Source organism: Spinacia oleracea, chromosome 4, assembly GCF_020520425.1.
Source record: "Spinacia oleracea cultivar Varoflay chromosome 4, BTI_SOV_V1, whole genome shotgun sequence".
Classification (NCBI taxonomy): domain Eukaryota; kingdom Viridiplantae; phylum Streptophyta; class Magnoliopsida; order Caryophyllales; family Amaranthaceae; genus Spinacia; species Spinacia oleracea.
In genome coordinates this window covers 24782326-24794623 of record NC_079490.1, presented here as the reverse complement: position 1 = coordinate 24794623, position 12298 = coordinate 24782326, and the positions used below count along the sequence as shown (strand labels likewise).

At 35.7% G+C, this 12298-nt stretch overlaps 1 protein-coding gene across 1 annotated transcript; it reads left to right on the top strand.

Moving 5' to 3' along the window:
* The first annotated feature begins 1418 nt into the window (after nucleotides 1–1418).
* On the top strand, nucleotides 1419–4904 carry LOC110789628 (uncharacterized). The gene is made up of 3 exons (XM_021994325.2): nucleotides 1419–1583; nucleotides 3518–3720; nucleotides 4351–4904. Exons 1-3 carry the CDS (start codon nucleotides 1488–1490, stop codon nucleotides 4652–4654), a joined length of 603 nt encoding a protein of 200 aa, XP_021850017.2. The 5' UTR covers nucleotides 1419–1487; the 3' UTR covers nucleotides 4655–4904.
* Nucleotides 4905–12298: the final 7394 nt, after the last annotated feature.

Sequence of the window (12298 nt, the reverse complement as noted above, 5' to 3'; positions counted from 1 at the left end):
GACATTTCAACCTATCGACATAGTCAGGCTAAGATTGTAAATGAAAACTTTAATGTTTCAGCTATCAATGGTTTGAATGACTGATTTTAAAGGAATTTATAATGCTAATTCAATGGTCGTATTATCATTTTCAAATGAAATTAAGTTTTTTTTTTTTTTTTGAACAGTGAAGATAACTAACAAGAGTTATAAAGAGTATATTCGATCTATTATTATTGCATATAATAATCACATATACTGGAAATAATTAATATTATAAACAATAAAAATAATCAGTCAAAATTATATTAGCTTAGGTGTTCTGTTTGGTGATGACTTGCAAGCTACTTGAAAGTGAATAAAATAAGGACAGGCATGAGAAAGGCCTGCCGGAAAGAGGAAGTCAACTTTAAAAGCGTCCCGTAATTTGTAGGTACGTATACAACCGGCAACCAACCAGGTATAAGTTGGTGGAATTGGTGGAGAACATATCTTGTGACTTGGAGTTTCACGCTCGAGGCCTATTAGCTGCAAAATATTTGTGAATGAATCAAATCACTACAAGAATTTGTATCTTTAACGACAACCTAATTACGACGGGTCAAAAATCCCGTCGCAAAAGCCTTTTGCGACGGGGCAAACAACCAAACAATGACGGGAATAACCGTCGCAAATGTCTTTTACGACGGGTTTACGACGGATTTACGACGGGATTTCTATTAACGACGGCCCCCTTTTATGACGGGTTCGCGACAGGAAATCCCGTCGTTAATCAACGATTATTGGCCTTTCACGACGGGATTTCTCGTCGTTAATAGTACAATTTCTTGTAGTGAAAGTAGACTAGTGTAGTTGGACTGACCAACCTGTAATATGTACTGGTTCAGTAAGATCTCTTCTAGTTTAGGCGGCTCATCCTCGCCCCCTGAATCACATGAAAATCAATTTAGGACTTTTATGTTCACATGTGATCGATTTAAAATACCATTTAACAAGTAGAGTGAAAATAAATTTGATAAATTTCAGTGGTGTCAAATGGATAATTTTATGAAAAAACTCTCAAAATCTAAAAATTGGTACAGAGTATAAAACTTCCAAAATTTGCAAATTTAGTTTGGGTCAGTTGACCCAACAACACTTTACTAAGTGTCGGAAAAAAACTCTCAAAAATCTAAAAATTGTTACATAGTATAAATCATGTGATTAAACTTATTGCATAATACACTTGTTATATACAAGACCATGGCCTATTTAAGCACAATTAGACTAGCTTGTTTCTTAGGCGATTAAAAAAGAAAATATTTAGTTAACATCGTACAAAAAAGTGAGAATGAAAGAAAGAAATATAAAGAATAAAGGTAATCATCTGGATTGACTTTGACTTTTTCTGCATTCTTATCCTTAAATCTATTTAAAGGTATCGTAACATACAAGTAGTAGTAATTTAAAGCTACTAATTAAGCTAAGGAGGACATTAAACACCAAGACAAAAGGAGAAGTCCATCAAAATGGGAGCGGCTAATATTGTGGTGTACATAGTCGTGGGTTTCCTTGGTTTGATTGCTGCTGCTCTTGGCTTTGTTGCTGAGGCCACTAAGGTTAAGGTACGTTCGTAGGTACAATTTTGTCTACTTCTGAGTTTTGGCCGCCCATCTTCGGATTTGTTCGTTTTCTCTATGTTATTTCAGAAACTTATATTAACTATGTACTGTTATTAACAATAAATTGGGTGAATATTAATAAAAGTTCAATGCTTTATAAATGTTAGGATTATGAAACATCGACAGTGAGATATCAATGCTCCGTAGTACGATCCAATGGTCCACACTTTTTTTGTTCACTACAAGATATCAATAAGAATTATGTAAATATCATAGAAATTTAGTTTGAAATGAATCTAACAGTATCTCACTATCGATGTTTCATAATCCTAACATTTATAAAGCATTGAACTTTTATTAATATTCACCCAATGGCCAATAGCCTATTATTTTGCCCCCATTTTTGTGTCTTAATTTCTTTTTTCTTTTTTTTTGTCTTATTCTTATCAATAGTGTGGGGACAATTATATACTTGGTTATATAGCTACCATGTGTCTCCTTTTTTTTTTTTTTGCCTTTTCTTTCTTCGTTTTGTTGGGAACCCAATAACTCATTCCACTGAATTTCTCCTGTCACTCTTTCTAACCTAGCTTTCTTCCCCATCCTCTCGTCTCTCCTATCAATGTTGCTTGTAGAATGCTACAATATCAATGACGCAAATATTGTAAACTTATGTATGTTTTCATATTATAAATATATTACATGCAAATCGAACTTTAACATTGTTTTTCTAACATTTAATGAAAATTTGTAAATATCAGTCTTTTGCGTTAAAGTTTTGCAAAATAAATTTATATACCGTGGGGGATCGTGCGTGCTAGCGCATGGTCCAACAACTAGTTTGACCAAATGAATTAATTAGATGAATTTCATGGAATTGAATCGAGGAAATTTTAGATGACGTACCGTTAGTATTCAACATATGTATATATCTAAAACTTGGTACAATTTTCACTCAGAGTTAGTACTTTGTTAATCATATTTAATTATTTAAAATTGGGGTTTCGGGTTAACTTATGATTATCAGTGTTGTTATTCTAGCATATCTTCGCTTCTTTAATTAATCAGATGTAAATTATAAATAATACGTACTGACCCAAACTAAATTTGCAATAACAATAAAGTGTACACTTATATTAACATTGGGTGAATATAAATTGGGTAAATATTAATAAATTTGCAACTTATATTAACAATAAATTGGGTGAATATTAATAAAAGTTCAATGCTTTATAAATGTTAGGATTATGAAACATCGACAGTGAGATACTGTTAGATTCATTTCAAACTAAATTTCTATGATATTTACATAATTCTTATTGATATCTTGTAGTGAACAAAAAAAGTGTGGACCATTGGATCGTACTACGGAGTAGTAAATTAGAGACTTCTTAAATAGACAAATGAAAATAATTTCATGGAACACAGGGAGTTGAAATTGTTGAAGCATAACTTTTTCTAATGACACGGGTGAATGTCCCACGTTGATTAATAAAAAGGGTTATGATAAAGGTTGTAAGAGAAAAGGTTGATGATAAAGGTCATAAGTTGCGACAATATTTAATTATCGCAATCCTACGTGTCGGATTTTAAATGGTGCATATAGATGCTACGTAGGTCATTTGTCATCAAAATATTTTTACCATCAATGCAATTTTTGCTATGAAAATATGTAAATAAGGTAGTTGATACAAATTAGAAAACAAATACTTATTATACTTATTATATTTATAAAATTAGAATATTATAAGTTAAATTTTTTAGTTTTCAATTACGTTCATGACACATAAGTATGTCATATTATGACACGGCTTAAAGGTCGCAAGTTGCGACCTTTATTATTTTCGTAAATAAAATAAAAGTGATTGGGTGGGGTTTTGAGGTAGAACCTCCTTAAACTGGTAAGATAAACTCTTTCTCTTATGCATGTTTATCAGGCGGCCGACATTAGTATATCGAGATTTGATGGTTGCGAATACCCCAGCAGTCCTGCTAGCATACTTGGATATGTTGCAGCACTACTCTTACTTATCGTACTAATTACAATTAGTGCGGTAACTCGTTGCGCTTGCTGCCAGAGAAATAATTCTAACACTCGGTCGTCGTCTGCTGGAGCAATCTTCTTTTTCATAATATCCTGGTATTAAATTATCCATTTAAATAATTAAAACATATGTACTTGACTAATTAAATGTGACGTTAATTTTAGGATTTTTTGGTATTTACTATCTTATGAAAAATTTATTTTAAATTACTACCTTAAAGTTCCATTTTTTTGTATCCACAGCTTTTTTTTTACAGTTTTGTCATTTTAAAATTGAGATACCTCTTTCGTTTCTTAATCATTTTAAGTGATGCAAAACTCATTCTTCTCATTTATGTGTAAGGATTCCATAGGGATCTTATTTTTTAACATTTCATAAAAGTTTAAACAAATTAAATATTATTTGTAAAATTTTAAAATATTTATGAATTATCAAACGAATTTTTTGAAATGACGTTCTCAATGAAATCCATATAGAAAGGGGAAATTAATGAACTTTAAATCACTTTAAACGATAAACGAAAGAGATATCTTAATTTTAAAATAAGAAAACTGTAAAGTGATAGTAAATAAAAAGAATTAGAAGTTTAAGGTAGTAATTTAAAATAAAAATTTTATAAGGGAGTAAATACAAAAGTGGTGTATTTTAAAGGTAGTAAATACCAAAATTTCCTTAATTTGAATGGATTGCCCTAATAATTGTTGTTTCTTTACCAATTGTTACAGCATTGCTTCAATTATCGGAATCGGTATCCTAATAGCTGCTGCTAATCTCAGCACACGTCAAGAGTCTCTCAGTTCATTAGGACTTTGCTACTATGTAAAACCAGGCGTATTTGCCGCCGGTGGCGGTTTGGCACTTGTGGCGAGTATCCTCGGTCTATGCTCCTATGGTGCTTCGACAAGGAACCGTGGCCAACAAGCACCGGCAGCGGTTCCTTCTCAAGGTGGTATTGCCATGGCAAACCCTCAGTTTGATATTGCCCCTTCATACTCGAACCCCAAGCAGCAAGGGCAATATGCTGTTTGAGTTATTACAAGTATTTTCTTTGTGGATTTTGAGGTCAAGTCTAATTATATAAGGGTGCTTCAATTTAAATGTTTGGAATGAGATTGCATAGTTTGTGATTTTGATATGTAAAAGCATTGAATTGTTATTAGAAAAACTTTTGCCTAGCTTCTTTGTAAATACTTCGTACATGTAGCCAGTACATAAATAACTTCCGTGAACTTTAGTATGCACATAAAATATTTAAAATACCCGTAGACTTAAATTGTTAAAAGTATACTTTTAAATGGTAACCTTGATTGTATATAAACCAGTATTTTGAAAATGTTCACATGGGATCACTCGCACTATGGAGCTAGTAATTTATGATAGATAATCTCTACGTTCCTTAAAGATCCCTCAATTTAAATTTTAAGGTCTTAAAACATGACTTAAACCGAATTATTTACAATTCTACATGAGTAAAGGTTACTAAAAATATTCTATTATAACAATATAAAATATTAGTAAGAATTACTCAAATTTTTTGAAGTTTGACTCAAAAAGTGAACGGCATAATCTTTAATTGATAGGAGTATGATTTTTCAATTTTAAACTTGTGGTTTTTGTTAAATTAAAGAATAAAATGGTTTAATAACTTACACTAGTAGCCAATTTCTATGTCTAACAAAAACTAAACAATGTAAATAAAATTAATGATACTTATTAATAATTGAACCGCGAAATCTCCTGAACTTATCTTAACTAAATTTATTGGACATTATTGAAACTGATTTGATCTAACTAGACCGATTGATACTTATTGCAAGAAAGTCAATTTGAGACAATATAATAGATTTGTTGGTTTTGGTTAAAATTAATATGAACTTATTAGATTTGAAATTCATTGGACTAGTTTCAAGGTGGATAAGGTAGCATGGTGTAGACACCTACTTTTGTCCCCATTCCCGAAAGGGAAGGTTCGATGATTAGAACATAAATCTCCACTTGGCAACGCATCACCTATAAAATAACGAATCTCAATCACCCTTTCATTTCAGCCAAAGCTGCTATTTATAGAAACCTGCTAAGAATAGTAACTGCCGTAAAAGGTAGTTGTTAAAAGTGGCAAAGTCTGTTGCACTCCAACATAAATCCTAAAAGAGATAGAATTTGCATTCCTGGTATAATTAAAAAATAAGAGTTACGTATTAATTAAATTCCTAACGAACCTAGAGTTCGTAACGGGCTCAGACGTATTCCGTCATAAGTTAATACTCACTAAAAGACTCGGATAAATCTCAAAAGCTCCGTGTTCTAAGAGTCCAAATCTGACAAAGAACTCGGCCCAGATCCCATTTTCAATGCCTAGATCTGGGCGCTGAAAATGCCTGGGGCCGTTTTATCTCCGGATTCTTTTTGGATTCGTATCTTAAAATCTATCTTTCCATACACCCTTTTCCTATAAATACAGCCTAAAGCCGACGTGAAAACAACACACAATTCCATAACCTGAGTATTGACTCTAGCCTTAAGCCTAAGCCTCACACTGCGAAATTGATCCGGCGTTCTGTCGCAATCGACCCAAAAGTCGAACAGAACGCATCCTGCCCCTTGTAGCTTGATGAATTAAGCCTAAATACTGGAACATTGCTTAGAAACCCGAGATTCGTTAAATAAAAGGAGAAATAGCAAAGCCAAATGGTTAGTTTTCTGAGAACCACAACGCACCTCTCAAGGGTGCGTTGTAATGTGTCCCTCATATGATTTAATCGCTTTCATCACCCTTTTATAAAACTGTCAAACTATTAATTTGATTGATCTATCACGCCTAATAAGATAATACCTTGGACAATTGAATTATCATGCTAGGTACCTTAAATCAATCTAAATAAGATAATCACGACGATTTAGTATTATGTGTTGCATATTGCTAAAATCAATTCAGAATAGTTTAATAGTTTAACGCATGTCCCTTCAATTATTTATGCTGAGCTAGTAAGGATAACCTGCCTCTAGAGTATTATCGATGAGCACTCCTCTCGGTAGCTACAGTCCCCCGAACTCTCAATCTCTGCCCTGCGGGTGTACGTTGAGCGATCCCCACACCAGGGATCACAAGGGAACCTATGACCGTCGTGGTCGAACATAATTGCACTCCCTTTATGTCACGATAACCGGGTTTTGTTTGTTTTTCTCATTGTCGTTAAAAACTGAATGGCGACTCCTATATTACTAGTCGATTGGGTGTAAACTCACAGGAAATCCAATTACACTTGATCTGACGACGTCACGCCCATGAGGGACGAGGTCACGCATTAGCCTCGTGCTTTTTCGACCCCCTCACACACATGGTGTTTGATCAATTTGATCCAAGAATTCAAAGTTGTTCATTTACAAGTAAAAGAGGTTTTTGGCTGCAAAACTTTAAATCAAAAGATTCAAACTTTTCTACCAAGTGAAGAAAAAGCTGACAAACGTGTTTCAGGGTCATATACATGTTTGGTTAATTCTGTGTTAATTTTTATCTTGGATAAACTTTTATCAAAACTATGTAAAAGGAAGGATAATTGCATAATATGATCAATCAATCTAAGCTAAATGGGATATGATTGGGTTGATTTATTGTCGTGTCGATTTCATATTTTCTCTCCATAATGATTTTGTATTCAAGTATTAGAGATGCTGGATTTTTTTTTTTTTTTGCAATTAATAATTGATTGTATTAAAAACCAAAGACATTGAGGAAAAAGAACTCAAGAAAAGAAAATACAGGCCTAGCCTCTTGAAACCAACACCACATCAGCCCTAGCAACAGCTAGTTTTTTTTTTTTTTTTTTTTTTTGCTAGGCAAGCAAGATCGAATAAAATTAAGCTCAAAACAGATTTACAACCTAAACTAACTCAAGGATGAAACAAACCAACTAGGTTGGACCAATCCATCAAAGAGCTAGAAACAGAAAGCTGTCTTACAGAGTAGCAAACCACAAGCTATCTCTCCTAGATACATGTTTAGGTAAAACAACCAAAATTCGATCTCTAACATTTTGCTTAACTCTAGCTACCATATTCTGAACAGTTGGAAAGGAAGCATTCCAAAAACAACCATTCCTACTTGACCAAACAGCATACACTGCAGCAGCTAGCATTGCAAAGCTAACCTGCCTTCTAAACTTTGACATTCTGCCATGAGCAATACACCTCATGAGCTGCTTCAGATTACCAGTGGAATAAGTAATCCCTAACCAAGCTTTGAGAGCACTAATGCATCTGCTGCTATAGGGACAAGCAAAGAACAGATGCTTATGATCTTCATCAGCTTGTCCACAAATCAGGCAACTTGCAGTATTACTAACACCAAATCTTGCCAATTTTGCAGTGGTTTGAAGCCTGTCCTGCACTGCCAACCAACATATGAATCTATGTTTAGGGATATTCAGCCTATTCCACACCATATTATCCCACTGAATCACAGGTTTTGGACCAATAATTTTCTCATAAACTGTTTTCACAGAATAATGAGGCATAGCAGCTAACTCAGTTTGAGTATAGACTAGTTTCAACCTCTCTTTTATGGCACAAATCTTCTTCCAGTACCAGCTAGCAGAAGCTACAGGTTTATACTCCCACCAATCCCCATCCTTAATGTACACAGCATGAACCCATTTGATCCAAACATTATCCTGCTTGGAAGCAATGGCCCAAACATATTTTCCAATGCTTGCAATATTCCATCTAATAACATCTCTAAATCCAAGTCCACCTTGCTTCTTATCACAACATGAACTTTCCCAAGAAATGTTACTGTTTTTCTGACTATAAGCTTGCCCACTCCAGAGAAATGCTCTACAAACTTTAGTAACTTCCTGCAGTACTTTCTTGGGTAAAATAAATACCTGAGCCCAGTACATATGAATACTCATCAACACAAAATTAATGAGCTGCATTCTTGCTGTGTAGGAAAGATTCCTTGAACTCCAGACTTTAATCCTAGCAACCATCTTATCCACTAAGACATCACATAGAGTAGCAGAAATTCTTTTAGCACAGATGGGAACACCTAAGTACTTAAAAGGAAGCTGACTCCTAGTAAAACCAGAAACATTGACAATTCTGTTGATTTCATTCTCAGCCATACCACAGCAGTAGATAGCTGACTTCTGCTTGTTGGCTAACAAACCAGAAGAGTTGGAGAACAGCTTAAAGGCTTGAAGCAGAAGATACACAGAGGGGAATTCACCTTTACTACACAGGATTAGATCATCAGCAAAACATAGATGAGTGAGCTTAAGTTCTTTGCATCTAGGATGAAACTGGAATTGAGACAACTCACTCATTTTGTAGAGAATTCTGGACAGGTACTCCATGCAGATCACAAACAGAAGGGGAGACATGGGATCACCTTGTCTTAAACCCCTTTTTGACTTGAAAAAGCCATGCATTGCGCCATTAAGCATTAGAGAGAACTTAGGGGTGGTCACACACTCCATTACAAGAGCCACAAAAGCTACAGGAAAACCCAGCTGTACCAACATTTCTTGCAGGAAATCCCAATCAACTGTGTCATATGCTTTTTGAAGATCAATCTTCATCATACAACTTGGTTTAGCACTCTTCCTACCATACTGCTTTACCAAATCCTGAACCACCATGATATTATGCACTATGTATCTGCCATGCACAAACCCCCCTTGATTCTCAATGATCAAATCTGGTAATACTTGCCTCAATCTGCTACAGATCACCTTAGTAATGCATCTATACAGAGTATTGCAACAGGATATAGGTCTGAATTCACTCACATTCTTTGGACATTTAGTCTTAGGAATGAGAGTAATGACTGTATGATTTAACTCCTTAAGCAACTTGCCTTGTTGGAGGACATCCAGCACAACACTAACAACATCATCACCAACAATGCTCCAAGCATCTTTATAGAAGTAGGATCCATACCCATCAGGCCCTGGTGCTTTCCTACCAGGAATAGAGAACAAAGCTTTCTTCACCTCATCAGCTGTATAAGGAGCATTTAGAATATTTCTATGAGCATCTGTAATCAATGGACCAGCTTGGACAATGTGACTAAGAACAGGTCTTCTATCAGTGTGAGTAGTACCCAACAAAGTTGTGTAATAATCCAAGAAAGCGTGAGAGATATCAGCAGGGTTATCTCTCCAAATCCCATCCATGCCATGAATGCTGTAAACTTGGTTATGATTATTCCTAGCTTTGATACTCTGATGGAAGAGGGAGGTATTTTCATCACCATCCCTAATCCATGAAACCTTTGCCTTCTGTTTCAAAAACTCTAAATAGGCTTGATGCTTATTTTTGTAATTCTGCACTGCATTGAGTTCTGCATCAGCAAGACTCTGATCAGCAGGATCAAGATGCATTGATGTCTGAGCTGCAATCATGTCATGGTATGCTTGAAGATCAGCAGCTTGAACATCAGAGAATCCCTTTCTATTCAACTCTTTGAGAACCAACTTCACCTTCTTCAGTTTGTGAACAACACCAAACATCTTGCTCCCTTGAACTGTACCACTCCATTGTGCTTGGATAAGAGTCAGAAAATGAGGAGCAGATTTCCACATTGTAAAATACTTAAAAGGCTTTTCCCCCCTGTATCCCTAGGATAGACAGTCAACAATCCAGGGGAATGATCAAAACAACCCTCATTCATAAAACACACTTCAGCTGAGCTATAAACACCTAACCACTTAGGATTAGCCATTATTCTATCAATTTTAGAAAAAACTCTAGCTGCACCATGCTGCTTATTGTTCCAAGTGTAGAAATTACCCACACTCTTAATATCTTCCATACTACAGAAATGCATACAATCACACATATCCACTATTTCAGTATTCCTAACAGGGGAGCCAACTCTCTCATCAGTACTCATAACACAATTGAAATCTCCACACAAGATCCAGGCATCCTGTGTGTTTAAAGCTTTCAAATCTTTCCACAACACTTCTCTATTAGAGCTATCATTGAAAGCATAAATGAAAGTACAGAAAAAACTAGGCATACCACTCACTGGTTGAATGAAGCAATGCATAAACTGACTAGAAGCTGCTTGGATACTCACAGAAAAACTTCCTGGATTCCAAGCCAAAATAATTCTGCCACCATTATGATAACTTGCATTACTAGAGAAACACCAATTTGGGAAAACTCTTTGGTAAAGCTTCCCTAAATTAGGAAGCTTAACCTTATGCTCTAGGAGACCAACTAACCCCACATGATATTTATGAAGAAAATGCTTCACAGTATCCTGTTTCTGAGCTAGGTTGATACCCCTAACATTCCAAGATAATATCCTATCCATAAGATTTGGAAGAGTTCCCTCTTCCTGTGCTACCCTCCTCAATGTCATCTTCCCTATCCAACTCAGCAGAACTGCAAGCATTGTGACCACCATTATCATTCAGCATTTGGAAAGAATTAACAACTGGTGTTGGAACCAAATTGGTAGGTCTAACCCTGATTGGCCTGAGAGTTCTCTGAAACCCCTCCTGATCCACCTCTGGTGCCACCACTTCTGTGTGATTCTGAACTTGTTGTTTTTTCTGCACCCATATTCTCTTAGTTTTCCCCTTCCTACACTCAATGGTTGAATGCCCAACTAGTTTGCAATTATCACAAACAGTTGGTCTCCACTCATAGGTGATAGGTACCTGAACCAGCTCACTATGCTCATTCATAAATGAAACTTGATCAGGAAGCTTTTGTGTGATTGGCATATCAACCAACACCCTAGCATACTGAAGTTTATCCCTACTCACAGTGGCTGCATCCCTCTTAATTGGTTTGCCTAACTGACTCACAATTTTGAAAAGAGATTTTTCACCCCAATATTTAAAATTCAGCATCAACTGAATCCAGATGGGGACAGATTTGATCTCTTCCTTCTCCATATCCATATCAACACTCCAGGGTTTCACTATCATAGGTTTGCTGTCAAAGAAAAAATGACCAGAAGTGACTTTGTCTCTCATGTCCATAGTCAGAAATCTCACTAAGTAGATCCCCTTTTTCACCAACACCACCTTATCAACATTAAAGTTCTTCCAGATTCTCCTAGTAAACCCTTCCATAACATGTATTGGGGGATTAGCACCAATAATATAGCAGATTATGGAAGAATTCCAAAAATCCACCTCATCCTGTATATCATTAAAATCAATCTGTACAGGGCTAGAAACAGGATGCATTTCAATTGGATCAGGTGGCCTAAATTCATCATCAACACTATCAGCATGTTCAGTCATTACTTCATCAAATTGTTGCAATATTGGAATGGAAATCGTACCAATGTCAACATTAGATGGAGTATTATTCACCTTGTTAGCTGATCTGTGAACAGATTGCATCCACTCATTGAAGGAATGCCTGAGTTCAGAACGAGCTTGCAAGTGTTTCAATCCAGATTTGGGGGTGAGAATTTCATTTTCAATCGTCAAATCCAGTGCTTCGACTCCTAAAACCTCCTCAATCGATCGAGTCCTAAGAGCCTGAGAATCAGATGAAGGTCCTCTTGGTTTCTACTTTGCATTGCCATGCTTACTACCTTGCATTTTGCCCCCAGACTTCCTTGCCATGGCAGCAGTGCACAATGGAGATCATGCACCGAAGGGAAACTTGGGGGAGAAGGCAAGGTTTTCTCTCGCTTCTCTC